Source organism: Colobus angolensis, unplaced genomic scaffold, assembly GCF_000951035.1.
Source record: "Colobus angolensis palliatus isolate OR3802 unplaced genomic scaffold, Cang.pa_1.0 Scaffold442, whole genome shotgun sequence".
NCBI lineage: Eukaryota > Metazoa > Chordata > Mammalia > Primates > Cercopithecidae > Colobus > Colobus angolensis.
In genome coordinates, this window is record NW_012117844.1 from 952,237 (window position 1) to 974,143 (window position 21,907).

Sequence of the window (21,907 nt, forward strand, 5' to 3'; positions counted from 1 at the left end):
TTTTTTTAAAGATGTCTTAAGAAGTTGACTACTATCAAAGTTCTTACAAAATATGTGAACTGGATACTTTGAATGCTCTCACACTATCGCCAGTGTCACTAATTGAACACACACACACACACACACACACACACATTCCATTCTTTTGAAATAGCAGGTAAATGCAGCTGCTGCTTCTCCCAGAGGTAGACTCTCCAAATGGGCAGTTCTCAAAACACTCAAAAAACTATTCACAGTGTTTTGGCCTCAGGTGAATTATCTCTGAAAACATAGTATTTTAGGGTATAGGATATTAGGCATTAATTATGGGCTATAGGACGGGCGCAATGACTCACACCTGTAATCCCAGCACTTTGGGAGGTGGAGGTGGGTAGATCACTTGAGGTCAGGAGTTGAGGACCAGTCTGGCCAACATGGTGACAACCTCATCTCTTCTAAAAATTCAAAATTAGTCTGGCATGGTGGTGTGCACCAGCTACTCAGGAGGCTGAGGCAGGAGAATCGCTTGAACCTGGGAGGTGAAGATTGCAGTAAGCCAGTATTGCACCACCGCACTTCAGCCTGGGTGACAGAGCGAGACTTCATCTCAAAAAAATAAAATAAAATTATGGGATATATTTCAGAATGCAATATAGCAATCTAAAAAGTAGAATCCATAGGTAAGCAACAGAAAAAGTCATACACATGTACATTTGTGTGTATGTGTGTATATATAAACACACGTATATATGTACATATATGTGTGTGTATATATACATATGTGTATGTGTGTGTGTGTATATATATATACACATATATGTCTCAAGAAAGCAGTTTTATAATTCTATATCCCCACATAAAATTATGGTTACCCTGGGTCTTTTGCTGTCTGGTTTTGTCCACCAAGTAAATCTGCATAAATCCTCCGAGTAGTTACTGTTTTAGAGAGATCATCAAGTTTTCTTTAAAAGGTGGCAGATAAGTTAATTTTATCTGTTATTTTTGGATATAAAATATCTGACATCTTACTAAATAAGAAATGGGGCCGAGCGTGGTGGCTCACGCCTGTAATTCCAGCACTTTGGGAGGTTGAGGCGGGCAGATTACGAGGTCAAGAGATCGAGACCATCCTGGCCAACATGGTAAAATCCCACCTCTACTAAAAATACAAAAATTAGCTGGGCATTGTGGTGTGCTCCCGTAGTCCCAGCTACTCAGGAGGCTGAGGCAAAAGAATCGCTTGAACCCAGGAGGTGGAGGTTGCAGTGAGCCAAAATTGTGCCACTGCACCCCCAACACTGTGCCACTGCACTCCAGCCTGCACGACAGGAGCGAGACTCCATCTCAAAAAAAAAAGAAATGGTAATAGGTATACTTAATTTTTTTTTTAAGGAAGATTTTTTTTAAGAGATGGGGTCTTACTCTGTTGTGCAAGGTGGAGTGCAGTGGTGTAATGATAGCTCACCGCAGTCTTGAACTTCTGGACTCAAGGGATCCTCCTGTTTCAGCGTCATCCTCCCAAATAGCTGGGACTACAGGAAAACAGCACTGCACTGGCAATTGTTATTTTATTTAATTGTTTTTTAGAGACAGGGTCTCACTTATTATGCCCAGACTGGTCTCAAACTCCTGGCCTCAAGCGAACCTCCAGCCTTGGTCTCCCAAAGTGCTGGGATTACAGGCATGAACCACTGTGCCTGGCTTTAAAGGAAAGAAATGTCAATTCAGATATAAGCATACACAAAGGCACAAAAGTGTTTTTTGAAGTCATCTTGTCTGTTTTAAGTATAAATCTGTCATCATTTCATATTCTCTGCTGAAATATCCAGAATAAGAATCAGAAGGAAGTGATAGTCTCCTTTCCTACAATTGTTCAGTTTTAGAATTTTTAAAATAAACCCCAAACCCAACAAATATAATGTTCCCTTAATTTCAGTATGCTTTGGGAAATGAACATTGTATATGTACAAACTCATTGCTATAAGAAGAATCATTTCTTTCTGACAAATATAAAACTCCTTTTATCCTGTTCATTTTGGAAGAGTATCTGTCAGTAAAGCAGTTCTTGGAAAAAACATTAAAAACAGCTTTTTCTGTAAACAAGACAACATATGCATGCTGCAACCACTCAGCTTTGTTTTATCTAAGTGTCCATTTTTATATTGCTTTCAGTTCATTTCTTTTTAATCATTGAAAACAGCTGTGTTTACTAAGCTTGAAAAGAAATAGGTCAAACTAAAAGCTTAAGTGAATCATGACTGCTCCTAATAGCAATCAAACAGGTTAAAGAGCTATATGTCCATTGCACTGTCTTTAATGAATGCCACTTGTCAGTTTGTCAAAAGAACTTTGATTATTTACACGATGACAGCAAACACTAGAAAGAATGCAGTTATTAAATAGTGTATAATATGTTTTTAGATCTTTATGCAAATTGTTTTTCCTAATTCCTAAATTACATTTCTAAAAAGATACAGTAATTTTTATGGTTAAATCTTACTAAAATGTGGCTTAAGAATGGTTAGTGACTCTAGTGAACGTTTTTATTTTTGTTCTAATGACTCCTATATTTTAGTGATAATCCTTTTATTCACAAAATCAAATTCCTTCAAAAGCTCTTCAAAATATCTAAAAAATGTTATACTTTTCTCTCGTTTTTTCTTGCTTTGGGGTACCTCCTTATTTTTTAGGTTTATTGGAGCTTATTGCTAATGCTTATTTCTATGATCTAAATACTCTCTTTTTCCCCTCTTTCCCCCAACCAATGTTTTGTAAAATGAACTTAATGTGATTGTTTATTTAATCTTTAGAAATACTTTGGTCAAAAGAATGTTTATTTCAGTGGTGCTGCTAAATAATGCATCAGAATCCAGTTTAAACCAAGAAGGAATTTGTTTTCTTTATTAAAGTGTGATAAACTAATGAAAGGTTTTTTCAAGTGTTTTTTGTTTTGTTTTGTTTTGAGAGAGGGTCTCCTTCTGTCACCCAGGCTGGAGTGCAGTGGCGTGATCATAGCTCACTACAACCTTGAACTCCTGGGCTCAAGCGATCCTCCTGCCTCACCCTCCAGAATAGCTGGTGCTCACCACCACATGGCTAATTTTTTGTAGAGATGGGTTCTCGCTCTGTTGCCCAGGCTGGTCTTGAACTCCTAGGCTCAAGCGATCCTCCTGCCTTGGCCTCCCAAAATGCTGGGATTACAGGCAGAAGTCACCATGCCTCGAAATCTTAAAGTTTTTTAAGATTGTTTTAAACATCTCCTGGGCACCCTAATTTTTGTTGCTTTATATTAATAAAATACTGTGGTAGAAGGTGCATTTTCCTAAGTTATTTTTGTTTTCCAAAATAAATATTTTAACTAATGTTTAAAAAGTTAAAGTAGCTAAAATAGAGACTTCAAAAGCCTTGTACATTTTCATCATGTAGACTCTGTGAAGCACCAATAGCCTTCATTTTAAAGGTTTACCTTTACAACTTAACTAGGAAAATTGATCCCTGCATAAATAATTCTAGTCAGTTCCTGTTTTTATAGGACTGTAACCAATCCAAACTTTAAAAGTGTATGTTCCTCAGGCTGGGCGTGGTGGCTCACGCCTGTAATCCCAGCACTTTGGGAGGCAGAGGTGGGTGGATCACCTGAGGTCGGGAGTTCAAGACCAGCCTGACCAACATGGAGAAACCCCATCTCTACTAAAAATACAAAATTAGCCGGGCATAGTGGCGCATGCCTGTAATTTCAGCTACTAGGGAGACTGAGGCAGGAGAATCGCAGGCAGAGGTTGCAGTGAGCCAAGATCGCGCCATTGCAGTCCAGCCTGGACAACAAGAGTGAAACTCCGTCTCAAAAAAAAAAAAAAAAAAAGTATATGTTCCTCATCATTGTCTTCAGTGCTTTTCCAAGTATTTTAAAATATCAGAGTACATATTTCATATTTCATTATCACTCAGCAGCATGAGAATAATAGCCTTAATATAGCATACATAGCTAAAACTCAAACATTCATTTCTGTCCTTAATTTCAACATTTAACTCCCATCTGTTCTTCTCCCTTTTTTCTTTCATTTCCCTGTTTCTGTTTTTCCTCATGCTCTGACATTAAAGTGGTTGCACTGAAAAGACTGCCCTTTTTGAGGAACAGACCGAAGGATAAAGACAAAATGAAGGCCTGCTACCGTCGTTCCATGTGTAAGACTTTATGACAGTTCAGCTTCTTTCAACTGACTACACTGGCTTTCATTACTAATTTTTCACTAACCTTTCTCTGGACTGTGCCAATTTCCTTATTTTGCAGAGGTCAGTCTTCCTCTAATATAAGGAGCTGGAAGAATTTTTTTTTCAAGTGGCACTGAATTTGCATTATGTATATGTCCACTTATACATATACATGCATATTTCTAGTCATACATGTAACTTACTCATAAATTTCCAGTGCTTTCTAAAAATTGGCAGAAAAAAACCCTTTATATGCCATAGAGATTTTTTTCCCAAAGAAGTTTACTTAAGGAAAATATAACAAAACTTTTAGTATTAGAAATTAATTTCCTTTAATGAACCAGATTAATTAAATAAATAAAATGGCCAAAAACCCTTGAAAATGCTTGTCATTCTTTAAATAATAATATTCTGGATTTTCTTTTTTTATGTGGCATGGGTAATTACATAATCACATTAAGTGTCTGTCACTTTGGATATCATCTCTTTCAGGTTTTTATTGAATGGTATACTTATTGAGTCATAAAATGAGTAATTTCTTCAGTAACCTGCTCTGACCAAAGACTTTCATTTTCAATAATGATGCTGTATAAGAACTACTCTTCATCTTACCTTTATTCCATTTTTGTCACCACAAACCACATTGTGAAGGCTGCTAATTAAAGTTTTAGCACATCGCTGCGCAATAGCATGGTAGTCGTACTTAGTAAAATTCCTTTCTCTGTCTTTTAAAGGGGGTGGAGGTGGGATAAAAGTATTTATTGAAATTTGTCAGCCTTTGGCCTACTCATTTCATTCAGCTGAATGCATGTCATAATTTAAATGAACATTTGGTTATAATTTTTTATGTCCATTTGCATTAATTCATAGACAAAAACCACAGTATTTATACTACAAAATAGAAATACAAACAAATACATTAACCATGCTGATTCATTTGCTTTCATTTGCATCCCAGCCATGAATGACCTGGTGCAGTCCATGGTCCTAGCAGGACAGTGGACAGGTAGTACTGAGAATTTGGAGGTTCCTGATGATATTTCAACGGGTAAAAGGAGAAAAGAATTGGGAGCTATGGCCTTCTCTACTACAGCCATCAACTTTTCAACTGTCAACTCTTCTGCAGGCTTCAGATCCAAGCAGTTGGTTAATAATAAAGGTATAGGCCGTCTGCTATTTGCACTGTGGTGTCACTGTTGGCAACAAGAATTTTAATTTGACTTTTCCCTGTGTACTTTTTAAAAAGCAACAACCTGAAATAATTATCAAAACATGATTTGTATTGGATTTGGAGGAACTTTCAAATCATTTAAAAAATTTAAAACATTATACAAATAACTAAAATCTTTTCCAGGCCTCCTTTCATAATAAACAGCTAATGAATTCACAAGAAAAGGAGAAGTAAACCAGGTAAAGAGTGATATAAGAAGGCAATGCTAGTTTTCTAAAAACTAAAAGCACTACAACTTCCAACAGAACTACCTAGAACCACCCAGGCTCTTGTTTTGCTTTGCAGGGTCAGAGGGGAGATTGTTTCATTGCTTTTGGTGTTTTCCCTAAGCAAGTCAACTCTCATTAGAGTTGCCATTTTTCTTATTCCTAGTTCCAGTTTCTGGTTGAGTCTATGAAATACGTTAAGTCAAGCTATATTATACATGATTGAAAAACAATTTCCATATTCTGTGTAAATAAAATTTTATAATGGTTTTTTATTGCAAAAATATCTTTATATCCATTTTGCTATTTTATGTAGATACTACGTCCTTTGAAGACATAAGTCCACAAGGTGTTAGTGATGATTCTAGTACGGGATCAAGAGTTCATGGTAAGATAATGAACTTTATTTAGAGAGTACACATTAAATACAGAATGGGAATGCTAGGACTCTTGCACTTAATAGGTGAATGTGGCATTGCCAGCAAGCATGTTTTCTCTATCCTGCATCTCTTAGTTACCTCTACCATTTCTTCAAACCTAATACTCCCTTCTGCCTCTTTTAAGATAATTACTTCATCTAAATATTCTCTATTTTAGCCAAGGTCATTTATAAAGTATGCCTGCACAGTCTTCAAAGGTAATTTTGTTACCATTTTTGTATAAGGTTAAAGTTATAAGAGTTGTATTTTGCCATTGGTTTAAAATGCCAATTTAAAATACTAGTTTAAAATATTAAAAATATTTGTTTTAAAGGATGAACTTGAAGAAACCAATTTTTGGGCCAGGGACAGTGGCTCATGCCTGTAATCCCAGCACTTTGGGAGGCGGAGGCATGCAGATCACCTGAGGTCAGGAGTTCGAGACCAGCCTGGCCAACATGGAGAAACCCCATCTCTACTACAAATACAAAAATTAGTTTGGTGTGGTGGCAGGCACCTGTAATCCCAGCTACTTGGGAGGCTGAGGCAGGAGAATAGCTTGAACCCAGGAGGCAGAGGTTGCAGTGAGCCAAGATTGTGCCATTGCACTCCAGCCTGGGTGACAGAGCGAGACTCTGACTCAAAAAGAAACCAATTTTTGGGCAATGTTGAGTATTTCAGATTTTTCCATTTCTGTCTGGAAAATCCCAGCCTCCCAAGTAGCTGGGATTACAAACTATTAGCAATAAGTAGATAACATGTTAAAGGAATTTTAATGTAAGCAGGGTTTTAAGAGTTAGCATAGGGCAGTGTTAACTATACAGTTGTTTCCCTTGTTACAGATAGGAATACAGGACATTAACTGTATAGATGCTTGTATTCCCCCTCCTCTTGATATCTCTGCAATGTGCAGAGTTCCTTGTCTGATCTGTTGTAAGTGACCCAATCAGTAGCATTTTGGGGGATCTGGGGGATATGTCATTCTATTCAACTAAAACACTCCTGGCATATCCATTTAGAACTCATTTTCAGATCTGAGTATGCACTTTATCCTCCTCTTTGAATCTCAACTATTGTTTCAGAAGTGTCCTGTTCTAACGTGTCTCAATGAACTATCTGGAAATTTGCTTTCTTATCTGTGGGCCTGCTCATCTTGTGAAAGTATGCATGATTGCTTCCTCAAAGCATTCTGTAATCAGAATGTAAAAGCTCATCAGCATCATCAGCTAGAAGTTTTATCACACTGTCTCCTGGTTTTTTCATTTAGCTTCAAGACCAGCCAGCCTTGATAGTGGCAGAACATCCACTAGCAATAGCAATAATAATGCTTCACTACATGAAGTCAAAGGTATGCTGTAGGTAAATTTATTAATGCACTCCATCCATTTCCAGTATTTAAAGGTGGGAGATGGGATGAAGTTTCTGGGGTAAAGCATGAAATCCAAATCATCTATGTTTGGAACATAGTTGTTTGGAACATTTTATACTTTTCACATTGTAATACAAATGTATTTCAATGTATACAAATGTAAAAACAGGAGCAGTTATTTAGTTTCAGTTTTTCATCTTCACAGACAAAAGTCTTATGGTAATATTTATACTTCAAAATTATCTATAGGTCCTTATTTTACTGACATTTTTTCTTTGACGTGAAAATGATTGTCCTTCATTTTCTTATGATGCATGGACATTGAACTCACATTACTCATATTTTAGAAATATGTTTGACTTAATTTATCCACAAAATAAGGGGATGGATTTTGTGTTTAATTTGAGAAACAACTATTTGTGTGTGTGTGTGTGTGTGTGTGTGTGTGTGTATAAAACAAGAACTACATGAATGCATTTGGCTCATGTAAGGAATTATTTCAAGATTTGTTTTCTTAATGTTTAAATATGCATTCCAAGGTGAGGTATTTAAGTAAATGTCTGGAAACCTTGACTGATAACTTTTTCCTCAAAGTATTCTGTCTACTCAGATTCTGGAAGTTGTTTGTTTTGAGATGGAGTCTTACTGTGTCGCCTAGGCTGGAGTGCAGTGGTGTGATCTCAGCTCAATGTAACCTCCACCTCCCAGGTTCAAGCCATTCTCCTGTCGCAGCCTCCCAAGTAGCTGGAACTACAGGTGCCAACCACCACCACACCCAGCTAATTTTTTGTATTTTTAGTGGAGACAGGGTTTCACCATGCTGACAAGGCTGGTCTTGAACTCCTGACCTCAGGTGATCCACCTGCCTCAGCCTCCCAAAGCGCTGGGATTACAGGTGTGAGCCACCACGCCTGGCCTGGAAGGTTTTCTTTTTTCTTTTCTTTTTTTTTTTTTTGAGATGGGTTCTCACTGTGTCACCCAGGCTTAGAGTGCAGTGGTACTATCTCAAATCACTGCAACTTCCACCTCCCAGACTCAAGCGATCCTACCACCTCAGCCTCCCGAGTAACTGGGACTACAGAGACCCATGCCACCATGCCCAGCTAGTTTTTTTGTATTTTTGTTAGAGACAGGGTTTCTAACATGTTGCCCAGGCTTGTCTCGAACTCCTGAGCTCAAGTGAGTCACCTCATCCAGCCTCTGAATTATTTAACCAACATATCATAGTTATTCTCTGTACTCCAGAATTGTCAGGTTACAAAGAATGCATTTGTTTTGTTCCTTTTTGTATTATAAAACTATTTTGTCTCAGTTGTAATTTTATTTTATCAATTAATGCTATGACATTAGTACAGTGATCTGAAATACCTAATTTTGAGGTGGGATTTTTAAAAAATTTGTATCATGTTTTTCAGATTTCTTTGTTCCTTCCCCACTCCCACTACTTCATTTGACTAGCCTTAAAAGAAATAAATTATTTAATTACAAATGTTTTTACATCCAGTAGAAAAATGTAGTCTGAAAATATGATTTTTTTTCTGATTTGAAAATTTAAGAAACTCTTACTTTTGTAAAATGTTACATAACTTGAGCCAAATTCTTTCGTGGCCCACTTTACTCTCTGTGACTGGGAAACCATGGAAAGTTGCATTTTCTGTTTTGATGTACAGTTTGTTAGTGATCAAAACAAATCAGTACTCTTAAGGAACACCAAGATTTGAGGGAGTTGTATTCTAGAACTAGCTAATTTGCATTTTATATAGTTGTTAATGTCAACTGAGTCTTTTAAGGTTATATAGGCATCATATCAACAGTGGACAGCAAGATGATCAAGACTTTTAAAAAAGAATAAAGCACTACATATTTCATTTTATACTTTTACTGAAATGTTGTAAGTAATTGCTTCATGTCTTTATTTAACTTTTCTTATATGTATGCTATTTAAATTTTTTTAAATGTTTAAAGTTACTTATGTAGGATGAACAGAGAAGCCTTCAAGTAGTAATGAGGACTTCTTAGATAAGCAAAGAATTAAAATAGAATTTTCTGCATTTAGAACAGTTTTTGGTCTTAACATACTGAAATAATATAAAATTCACCTAATGAGCCAGGTATGGTGGCTCACGCCTGTATTCCCAGCACTTTGGGAGGCCGAGGTGGGCAGATCAGTTGAGGTCAGGAGTTAGAGACCAACCTGGCCAACATGGTGAAACCCCGTCTCTACTAAAATACAAAAATTAGCCTGGCATGGTGGCGCATGCCTGTAATCCCAGCCACTTGGGAGGCAAAGGCAAGAAAATCACTCGAACCCAGGAGGCCGAGGTTGTAGTGAGCTGTGATTGTGCCACTGCATTCCAGCATGGGCAACAGAGCGAGATCCCATCTCAAAAAAAAAAAAAAAAAGTGTGTGTGTGTGTGCGCGTGTGTGTATATATATATATATTTCATCTAATCATGTTCTTATCCTAAATTGTGAGGCATTTTATTTTATTTACTTTATTTATTTATTTTTGAGACAGTCTCAGGCCAGAGTGCAGTGGTGCGATCTCTGTTCACTGCAACCTCCGCCTTCCGGGATCAAGCAATTCTCCTGCCTCAGCCTCCTGGGTAGCTGGGACTACAGGCGTGTACCACCACGCCTGGCTAACTTTTTGTATTTTTAGTAGAGGCGGGGTTTTACCATATTGGCCAGGCTGGTCTCCAACTCCTGACCTCGTGATTCGCCTGCTTCAGCCTCCCAAAGTGCTGGGATTACAGGCATGAGCTACTGCGCCTGGCCTGTGAGGCATTTTGTAACTATTTGAACCTAACTTTTTAAAAAAATGAATTATTCACTTATTTATTTATTCATTCATTTACTCATCAAATGTATTGAATGCTTTGTATGAGGCTCTGTTTAGGCTCTGAGTATGGTAGTAAAAGCAAATCTTTGCCCTTGTGGAGTTTACAATAGTTGTCAGTTTGACAAAATAAGGAAGCAGGCTATGGCAGACAATTGTTACACTGATAAAAGATGGACATTGTTTACTAAGCATTTCTAAAGAAAGCTTGAAAGTAAATTTGGCTGTTCATATCATTAGGACACAGTCAACAAATGTTATTACTCATAAAGTATTAATCCCATTTCTATTATTGAAATCTCAACACCCCATTTACTCCAAAAGCAGGTGCAGTTAATAACCAAAGCAGGCCACAAAGCCACAGCAGTGGAGAATTTAGCCTGCTTCATGACCATGAGGCTTGGTCCAGCAGTGGTAGCAGTCCAATCCAGTACTTGAAAAGACAGACCAGATCAAGTCCAGTGCTCCAACACAAAATATCTGAAACACTGGAGAGTCGACATCACAAAATCAAAACTGGTTCCCCTGGAAGTGAAGTTGTTACTCTACAACAGTTTTTGGAAGAAAGCAATAAGCTTACCTCAATACAGGTTAGTTTTATCTATGATGACCTTAATTTAGATGAACACTACAAGTTAAATTTCTATAATTGAACTTCGGAGCTTTTTTTTTTTTTTTAAGTTAAGGAGTATTCAGAGATACCCACAATTTTATATTGCACAGTCTGCTAAATCAGGAAAGTAAAAACATGGTACTATATTCACTAATCTGCTTTGAATTTTTTTTAAAACAGATAAAGTCCTCAAGTCAAGAAAATCTTTTAGATGAAGTAATGAAAAGTCTGTCTGTTTCTTCTGACTTTTTGGGAAAAGACAAACCAGTTAGCTGTGGTCTGGCCAGGTCAGTAAGTGGAAAAACCCCAGGGGACTTCTATGATAGACGGACAACTAAGCCTGAGTTTTTGAGACCTGGTCCTCGAAAAACTGAAGATACCTACTTCATTAGTTCTGCAGGAAAACCTACACCAGGCACTCAAGGAAAGATAAAATTAGTAAAAGAATCTTCTCTGTCACGACAATCAAAAGATAGTAACCCTTATGCCACTTTACCTCGTGCAAGCAGCGTGATCTCAACTGCCGAAGGAACTACACGAAGGACAAGCATCCATGATTTTTTGACCAAGGACAGTAGACTGCCTATATCAGTTGACTCATCACCAGCTGCTGCTGACAGCAACACCACTGCAGCATCTAGTGAGTACCATTTACACCAGTGGTCCTCTCATATACTTGACAGCCCAACACATACTATAGGTTCTTGTGCCCAAAATGATTTCGCTATAGACATGCCTGAGTCTCTATATGTGCAGGCTAGAAATTCAAGAACAGACAGGTCACATTTTCTAAACCAAACTTTTGCCACTATTAAGATGCCTAGTGATGCATTCGGAATGTTGGCAAAAGATAGCATAGGGCCATTTACTGTGGCCCATTCATCTCAGCCATTCTTATCCCTGAATACAGAATTAGTTAGTAACATAAGTGGGTTACCTCCTAGGCCAGTCACCAGAATAACTGACCAGGCTTCTGCCTCTTTGGATAAACCTGCACAGAAAGAAAATGAACAGTGTTCTGATCATCAGAACCCTAGTAACAGTAACCTACAGTTTTCTATAAATAGCAACAATCTTGTCACTCCTGCATGCCTCTGTCCTGATGACACAGAAGCTGCATTGTTGGTTTCTGAGGATAATCAAACTGTTTGGTATGAATATGGTTGTATATGATCAAAACTGCACAATATAATATATTGATGTTATTTGATATACACTGCTTCTCTAATATTTGAAAAGTTGCTGTTAACAAAATATTTGGCTAGGTTTATATTTTTTATTTAAAATTGTTGCACAGTGTTCAGCTGTACATGATGGCATGTGTATTAATGTGAATGTGTAACCACACCAAAGTCTGCATGAAATATTAATTGCTTTGTCCGTTTGCTGCATGCCTTTAAAAACCTTAACCATACATGCTCCTCCTTCACATTTTTTGTTGCCTGATACGATTGTTACTTTGATATCCAGAAGCATGTTAAAACAGTTGCATGGTGTCTTACCAAGAAGACATTTCCAAGTCATATTTGCTTTGTTGCTTCTGGAAAAAAAAAGTTCATTTTCTCACCTCCCTTCCTCCTCTTCCCACCCATCACTTGCTCTTCCTCTCACTCCTTTTTTTCTTTCAGAATGTGTACTTTATATTGTACATGTACAATATCGGGAGGGAAAATGTAAAAAGATGTTTTCTTTTGTCATTTAATTAGGCCATCTGTCCTGTTTTAAAGAAAGAGTTAATAATTCAATATTTTATATAACAAATAGTAACTAATACCCATATTTATAAAACACTTTTCAGATTTAAAAGATTGTTAATACTTATAAACTTAGTGTTATTCTTAGGAAACCCCATTAAATTTAAATGTGATTTACACAGTGACTAGGAACATTTGTATTTATTGTTTCTTCTCTGCACTTTTCATCATCTGATAAATACAAGAGCTCAAGTAACTGTCTTTTTTTCAAGATGGCTTCTATACTTGAAATCAGTTAATGCAATCGTTTTTCTAGTTCTTTTTTTCATATAGAGTCAAAGAGAAATAAACCAAATCATACTCATTGTGTTGGAAATCTGTATTTTTACTTCTAATCAAAAAGGGTAGCAAGTTTACAAAGTGGTAAAAATTGTTACTTTTATAATTAATCTATTATTAAATTACACATGTATGCCCTTAAAACAATTTTTAAAAATGAATAATCACACTAAAATGTAAAATTAGAACTTGTAACCACTTAAACAAGTATGTTTCTAGTGGAACAAATTTTAGAACTAAGAATGTACAAACTCTTTAGCTTAAAAAAAAAAGAGAAAATATTTGTTAACTTTGACTCCAGTGCAAAGAAGTTTTATTTTTGTGTTCACAGCACTTTTAAAGCAAATTAGCTAAATTTGAATCTCCAACTCCCAGAATGGCTAAAAACAAAAAAACCCATAACCCTGATCCGTTTACTTCCAGAGGAATACATGTTAGCATTCTCTCTGGAATGTTTTTTGCCATTTGGATTTAGCCTATATATTACTGATAATGACTCAGCCTGGCACCTGGAAGGAACGCCTTGAAATGTGAGCATGTGGGGATGAAATTATATTATACTTGTTGTTACTGTATTAAGTTGTTATTAACTGGACCAAAGAAAAAATATGTAGAGAATATTTGCCTAATGAAATTTGTCTCCTTTTTAATCATACTTTTTTTCTGATAGCTATTACAAAAAAAAAAAAATAGTTCTGGTGCAGGTAATCAAATGAACACAATCAAAGAATTGTATTTTAGTACCACCTAATATACTTTTTGCATCCTTCTATTTTATCGTCAGTTACCTCCTGGTCAGTCTAACATTTCAAATGTATTTGGCGCTAATATTTTCCCTTTTGCTTTTTCATAAGCCAGTAATAAAACTTAATGGTAAACATAGCTGAAATTAAATGGGGGCAATATATGACACAAATGTTATAATTAGTGTTATTTCTTTTCCACACTGAGTCAAAGATTATTTCACAGCTATTTCAACTTTTTAGATATCATAATTCTGACCATAACACTTTAAAATATATTTATTCATTCAAAATTCATTGAAAAATCACATGCTATGATATTAAAATTATGTGATTATTTTACAAAATTAGACCTATAGAAAAGAACTGTTTACTACTCAAATAGCTATATGTATATATGCAGCATGTTTTCAAAAAAAAAAACATACACTGTGCATGTAAGAGAAATATGTATCATGTCCATGTGTCCTGAGGACTGTTGGAAAATACAATCTAGACTTCAGAAATCATCACCTGCTGTGGCGTCATAAAATTTCCCCAAAACAACACTAGTTCTTTTTTTTTTTTTTTTTTTAAGATGGAATCTCACTCTGTTGCCTAGGCTGGAGTACAGTGGCATGATATCAGCTCACTGAAACCTCTGCCTCCTGGGTTCAGGCGATTCTCCTGCCTCAGCCTCCCGAGCAACTGGGATTACAGGAGCATGCCATGACGCCTGGCAAATTTTTGTATTTTTAGCAGAGATGGAGTTTCACCACGTTGGCCAGGCTAATCTCCAGCTCCTGACCAGCTTCCCAAAGTCCTGGGATTACAGGCGTGAGCCACCGCGACTGCACAACACTAGTTCTTTTCTATGTTTTATCATAACATTTGGAATCAAATTTTTAGTGGTGGAAATACCTTAGAAATCATATGGAACCAATGTGTCCCAAACATTTAAGAAAAACAACACTTTCTGTAAGTGAAATCTTACATGGATGCCCCAAATTTTAAAAAACTAATTTCATTTAAAGTGAAAGTGAAGCAACTCTGACTCAATTGAGCAGTTGCACTTATTTTCTCTAAGACATCTCCAGTTCTCCAAAGGATTATTTGTAAAACTATTCGAAGATTCAGTATCCTAATTTTATTAATGATGAAGCTGGATAGCTTTCAGTATTCCTGGCCTACCTTTCTAGAAATTTTAAACATATTCTTATGCACTGCATCCCGTTTGACCAAAGCAATTTTAGCTATAACCAATGTAAGGAGGAACATTATTTGCCTATAAAATATGCATCAAGCCCTGGTTTTCTTAGTAAATAATACAAATATTTCATTCCAGATGGTTTTGCTACTACATGCAAGATTATGTTTAAAACTATAGGTGACCATTTAGTAAATAAACATAGTAAGGCTATCTGGCACTAAGAGGGGGGAAAATGTAATTGTTATAGTTTTTTTAAAAATTATAGCTTTCCTAGGAATATTACTTACAGCTTTAAAATATAAAAATCAATCTTTAAGTATTGAGATGCCTATGCAGTTAATAATTTTCCCAGTTACAGATTCCTTCTCCTTGCCCTACTCAGTGAAAGTGCATTTCTTATCTTCTGAATTGTATTTTGTTTCATCTTTGACTAAATAATATGAAATGCTTTTCTCCTGCAGATGTGGACAAAGTACAAGAAAGCAGAAATTCAAAAAGCAGGTCTAGGGAGCAACAAAGCTCCTAATTCTGTTACCCACTACATGACATGTGGGCCAAGTGGTGAGTTTCCTGCTTAAAATGTAAATGAGATTAGTCTCATTTATACAAACTAACCAAATTAAGTGTGAAACAAGAGCACATTGCATTAACAGATGTAAATATTGCTTGCTTAATTCACTGACTTTCTGTTCTACTTACTAGTGAAGCAAGATTAGTTGGCTGCCATAGGTTTTTACTTGTCAGCGTAAGGAACAAGTTTTTTTGTTTTTAAGTTTTTTTCTCACTTTAAATTTAATTTTACTAGTGAATTATGTTCTAGGAATTACTTTTTTAGTTTGAAGCCTTTTGTGGTAGGAATACAACTTCCCCACAGTTTTCTTGAAAATTATTGAGAATAAACTAAATGCCTATTCTATGATGAGCCACTCAAAAATTATCTCTGATTTTCTGTCATTCTCATTCTTATAGAAATATCTGGTGCATGCTGTTCTTATAGTGACTGCTCTGTATTTTGTATCTCTTTTCAAGCTTTTCTTATATTTTCTTTCTTCTTTCTACCTTCCAACTAAATACAGAGAGAAAAGTGTCCTTCAGTTTCTCAGTATGAAGCCTTTATTTCTGAAGTAACAAGACACCTAGCAACTATAGGAATCATTTTTTAAAATCTTTAAGGAGACTTTTAACAGTCCTTCGTGAATAGAGCAGGCAAGAAATACAAACCTTCATTCCTTGAATCAAGGAGCACTACTGGATTCAACTGCCAAAAATTTTTAAAGGTTTTAGGACTTACTATACCTTGTACTGTTAAGATCTACTGAATAAAGGACGTTCTCTCACTAAGGACCAAATGTTTTAAGGTTAAGTGTTTAAAGAAGTACTCCAAGAACAATCTGCTTTTTTCATCATTTGTTTTATGAATTTATCCATGTTTGCTTAATGCTTCTGCTAAGTGTTAGCCAAAATCTAGCCATTTATATTTAGTTGTGTAAACCTAAATTAAATGCTGTAGTATTTTGTGGAATGTACTATATAGCAAGATACAGAGAAAGTTGTTTTGGCATGTCAGAGCCTTATTTGGTTAGCAGACTGCATGTGTTGGTACTTTTTTTTCTTAAAGCCAATTATTTTGATGCAAAAGAAATTCAGTTTATAAGATAAATCTGAAAAATCCATAATGAAATAGGAGTTATAAAAAATTTATAGTGATATTAATCTTTACATATTTCCCATTAAGCAACACTAAGCATACATGCATTAATCCACGGTAAAGAGTGGTTTTCTGAAACTTTTTTTAGTAAGATGGTTTTCCAGCAAATGGCATTCCCAAGATAAAGCTGTTGTGCTTTAACTCATTTCTTTTCTTTGGTATTGGGTTATGTATGTGTGCATTTTTTTAACTTGAGAGCTGACTGTTGCTTAAGAAGTTTTCTAATGGCAAAAAGAATGTAAATAACTTACTATGATCTGCATTTTGCCAGAAACTCATTTATAATTAAGGCTATCATTTATTAATGACTTTTTTCTCCTTTATAATATTACATTAAAGTTGATAATTGTTATTGGTACTTTTGAAATATTTGTATGCGTTTGTTACCTTTAAACATTTGGAAGAAGCACAAAAAAATAGATTTAGTTAACCCAGGAAACATCAATTTTTTTAGTAGTTCCAGTTTTATATCACAGTTTTATTTTCTTATGAAATCAAAAAATGCATTGATACTCATTAATGCAAATTCATTATTTAACATCAATATCAGAGTAATCTTCAATGAAATGAGAAAGATACTGACTTTTAAAATTTTTAACAGTGTACTTCTTAGGCTTTCATTACCAGCTCTAAAGAACTTTTTGGAATAATTCCATATTCCGTAGTGTGTGGTTTATGAGTTGTGGGTTTCATCACTAACCCAGTAACCATGAGAAAAGTCTGTCTCCCTCTGTCTCTCTTTCTCTCTCTCTCTCTTTCGTAGGCCAGTAGCAATGTTGTGTTCACAGTCTACTTTCCAAAAGACCATCAATAAAAAAGAGAGCATGTTTCAATTGAAATGGAACTTAAGAGAACTTGAACTTACTTACATACTTCAATTTAGGTTTTACCACCAAATGCTGTTAACATTAAATCATTTTGAAACTCTTGGATGAAAGGTGCTACGTAAATGTAAATACAAAGGATTCTTACTAACATACAAATAATGCACAACAGAAATATTTAAAACCTGTTCTGTAGATTTTGAAACATCTCTCTCTGTCATAACTCCCTGGATTCAAGTAGCACATTGGTAATAGGTGTCAGAGCAGTCTAGAGACACTTGCATGTCAAAAAATGTACATTCATTTTTAGGTGGACAAAAGTAAACATAGAAATTATGTTATGGCTAAATACAGTAAGTGGGTAACTTAGATTTATATTAGCTAGCATCTAATTTGCACAACTAGAACATAGCCCAGAACAATTACTGAAAAGCTGAAATTTAATGAGTGGTGAGGTAGCCCAATGAGGGCGAATGATATCACAGCTTGACCTCTCCAGAACACTAATATCTTAAAATAGAGAACATGCTGCGTTAAGTGCATTAGTGCTTCAAGCAGAAAATGCTGAAAAACAGCCTGTAAAGTACTGAATCTGAGTAGGCTGACCCTGAGAAGGGACAATTAAAGAGACAACCAAGGGAACACATTGAGACTACAAAAATATGAATAATCTCAATTATATTCATCACACTTTTTTCATACCATTTCAAGAAAGGACTAGATGAGAGTAACCACATGAATATTTTACTTTCTCCAATATATCTTGAGAAGCAAACTTTGTAGGAAGCCACTCTTCTCCCTTAAACTTCTGCCAAACAACAATAAAGTCAACTGGAAACTAACTGGAGCCGTTTTAACTGGGGCCTGGCATGCTTTAAATTATCTGGCTCTATTCTAAATCAACACCTAAACCCCCAAGGAAACTGCAGAATCAATATACAGGGTAATAGCTTTGGTTCAGAGCTCCAATAATGTGCTTCAAATCTGTCCATGTGGAAATGCTTTCGTCCAAATTTTTTAATTGGTGGTTACCAAAGAGTTCACAAAACAGGTTTGTATGTAGCACCTTTCATGCAAGGCATGCTAAAAGCCTATTTTAAAATCACTGTGCATATTATAGAATTGTAGCCACCTCCCAATGAAGTACTACAGCCTGTGCTGTCTTAATGGTTTATGTCAGGAAATGAAAAAGATACTGTACCAAATCTGGAATTACAATGGGGAGTAATAATGTATGCTAAATGACTTTTGTATTTTAAGTTACTTTTTGTGAGTGGTGAATTTTTGTGTTTTTCTTTTCAGCTACACTTAGTCCTGAGATGTATTTTTTCTTTAAGTCTTGAATGAATACAAAAGGAGCCCATTTTATAATATAAACCTTGATGTACATGTTGAGATATCTGGACAATGAAAATGCCTTAAAAGGAATGCATATGGATAAAGTTGCACTTATAACACCCTTCAACAAAATCTGATTTTAAATTGTCTTTTTCTTTTCTATTAAGGGTTTTCTTTTTCAGTGTCTACCATTGTACTTATAACTGTTATTAAATACCAAATCAAATAATATAAAAGCTGTAACATTTCCTTTAAAACTAATGCTAATAAGGGATTTAGAATTGAATGGCAAAATGTTTATTACTTGGCAATACCTGATGTCAGTCACAGGCATGATCCAACAGGCATCATGACAAGAGATACCACTGTTTTTTAAAAAACATTTTTCATTTTGGTACTCCTTCAAAAATTAAGTTGGACTAACATTCACGTATCAAACTAATATAAAAAGAAATAAAACCAAGAGGTGATTTTTGTAACAACTGGTTAGTAATCATTTAAAAATGATATCATTTTAGCCAAGTGTTATTTTATTTATTTCCGTTTTCCCTAGAGAACTATTGTCAGACATAACCAATGACCTTGTTTAGTTGATTCTGTCATAACATTTTGTGATAAGTGTTAGGGGTTTGGAAAGAGCGTCTGTCAGTTTTGTCAGTCCCAAAATAGGTTTAAATGTGGTCTAATAGATTGCACAAATGAATCTCTCATTTTCACTTAGACTTTAGGAGACAAAGCAACTGGCTTCATCCTTGGGCAAGTCAGTTTTTCTGGGCCTGTTTTAACCATAAAGTGGGGAGGGCAATTAGACCAAACACCTAAGGTACTTAATTTATGTGTATTCATTAGTACCTTCATTTCATATGCAGAGCAACCTAAAACAGCTACTTTGTGTTAGAGATAGAATACAGAGTATGTAAAAACTAAGAGGAACCTTAGAATAAAGTCCTTACTTTTATTTTGCCTTTTAGTAACACAACTTGGTACAGGTTAAGTACAATATTTCTACCAGATGGAAACTACTTTTTGAGTGATCAAACTTAGGAAAATGTGGTTCTTTTAAGAATATCCCATTTCAGAAAAACAAACAAACAAAAGACCATCCCATTTGCTTGTACTAGAAGGAAATACTAGAATTTTCATGACCACAAGAACAGGAATAGCCTACATCAGATCCTGTCTCCACTAATGAAGGATTTTGTTTACATTTAAGTGAGATTTTAAAAATGTCAACTTTTCTGTTTTAGAGCTAGCTTTTATATAACAGATGACTCCAGATTTTCCTGAAATTTTATATTGTCTCAGATGCCATAACTGAAAGGGAATGAGTAGGCCTGGCATGGTGGCTCAAGCCTGTAACCCCAGCACTTTGGGAGGCTGACGCAGGCAGAACATGTGGTCAAGAGATAGAGACTATCCTGGCCAACATGGTGAAACCCCGTCTGTACTAAAAGTACAAAAATTAGCTGGGTGTGGTGGCGCACGCCTGTAGTCCCAGCTACTCAGGAGGCTACGGCAGGAGAACCGCTTGAACCTGGGAGGTGGAGGTTGCAGTGAACTGAGATCGCGCCATTGCACTCCAGCCTGGCAACAGAGCAAGACTCGGTACAAAAACAAAAAAACTGAAAGGGGACGAGCAAAACTTTAGTATAGCCTGGAGGACAGAAGAAACTTGGACACATATGTTCACATTTCTTTCAGTTCTCCTGTCTTAGCGTCCCAAGTAGCTGGGATCACAGGGATGCGCCACCACGCCTGGCTAATTGTTCACATTTCCAACCTCTAAGACTAAACACTTCCTTGTTTTGGGGGTGGGGGACAGGGTCTTATCCTGTCACCCTGGCTGGAGTGTAGTGGCAGGATCACTGCTCACTGCAGCCTGGACTTCCTGGTAATCCTCCCACTTCAGCCTCTCAAGTAGCCGGGACTACAGGCGCGGTTGTTATGTGTTTTGTAGAGACGGGGTTTCCCCATGTTGCCCAAACCAGTCTCCTGGGCTCAAGCAATCTGACCTCACCCTTGGCCTCCCAAAGTGCTAGGATTACAGGCATAAGCCACCACGCCTGGCCCCAAATCCTTTTTAATAACAATGTATATTCCATTACCACATTTTTAAACATAATATTTTGTTAAGACTAGTCAAGTGAGGCCGGGCGCGGTGGCTCAAGCCTGTAATCCCAGCACTTTGGGAGGCCGAGACGGGCGGATCACGAGGTCGGGAGATCGAGACCATCCTGGCTAACCCGGTGAAACCCCGTCTCTACTAAAATATACAAAAAACTAGCCGGGCGAGGTGGCGGGCGCCTGTAGTCCCAGCTACTGGGGAGGCTGAGGCAGGAGAATGGTGGGAACCCGGGAGGCGGAGCTTGCAGTGAGCTGAGATCTGGCCACTGCACTCCAGCCTGGGCGACAGAGCGAGACTCCGTCTCAATAAAAAAAAAAAAAAAAAAAAAGTTATATTTAAAGACTAGTCAAGTGTAGTAGTAGAAGGGGAGGAAAGAGTGGAACAAGGAGTTCCATCTGTAACTGACTGAATAATCAGTTGAGATAACTTACTACCATCAGGCCAGCCTATAAATATAACTTTTTTTTTTTTCTTTTTTCTTTTGAGACAGAGTCTCACTCTGTCACCCAGGCTGGAGTGCAGTGGCGTATTCTTGGCTGACTGTACCCTCTGCCTCCTGGGTTCAAGCGATTCTTCTGCCTCAGCCTCCCGAGTAAGCTGGGACTATAGGCATACAACACCATGCCCAGCTGATTTTTGTATTTTAAGCAGAGATGGGGTTTCAGTATGTTGGCCAGGCTGGTCTCGAACTCCTGACCTCAGGTGATCTACCCAGCTCAGCCTCCCCAAGTGCTAGTATTATAGGCGTGAGCCACTGTACCCGGCCTGTAACTTTAATAGTACAATGATTATGACATAATATATTCCACCCCTAGCTGTTTTTCTGGATTAAAATTTTGTAAAGATATATTTTCATAGAAAGTTAATTAGCTTATTTTTCACTGGGAAAAAAAATCACTGGTTTATAAACAAACCCCAATAGTGGAAAGTGTTTACTTTTGCCTTCATGTTTGTTTTAATTATCTTGCTAGGGAGTTCTTATTCTTTAATCCCCATTTCCCAAAAATAGCCACTATCAACAACTTTTTTTTTTTTTTTTTTTTTGAGACGGAGTCTCACTCTGTCGCCCAGGCTGGAG

General features: G+C 36.5%; 1 protein-coding gene across 1 annotated transcript in view; it reads left to right on the forward strand.

The window, feature by feature from the left end:
• The window catches only part of CCDC88A (coiled-coil domain containing 88A), a 140,344-nt gene extending 127,405 nt beyond the window's left edge, over positions 1–12,939 (forward strand). The window contains exons 24-29 of the mRNA XM_011957453.1: positions 4,081–4,164; positions 5,150–5,350; positions 5,945–6,016; positions 7,315–7,395; positions 10,581–10,846; positions 11,050–12,939. Coding sequence (XP_011812843.1) covers positions 4,081–4,164; positions 5,150–5,350; positions 5,945–6,016; positions 7,315–7,395; positions 10,581–10,846; positions 11,050–12,042 — 1,697 coding nt within the window. The 3' untranslated portion in view covers positions 12,043–12,939. The remainder of the gene's footprint in view (positions 1–4,080; positions 4,165–5,149; positions 5,351–5,944; positions 6,017–7,314; positions 7,396–10,580; positions 10,847–11,049) is intronic.
• Positions 12,940–21,907: the final 8,968 nt, after the last annotated feature.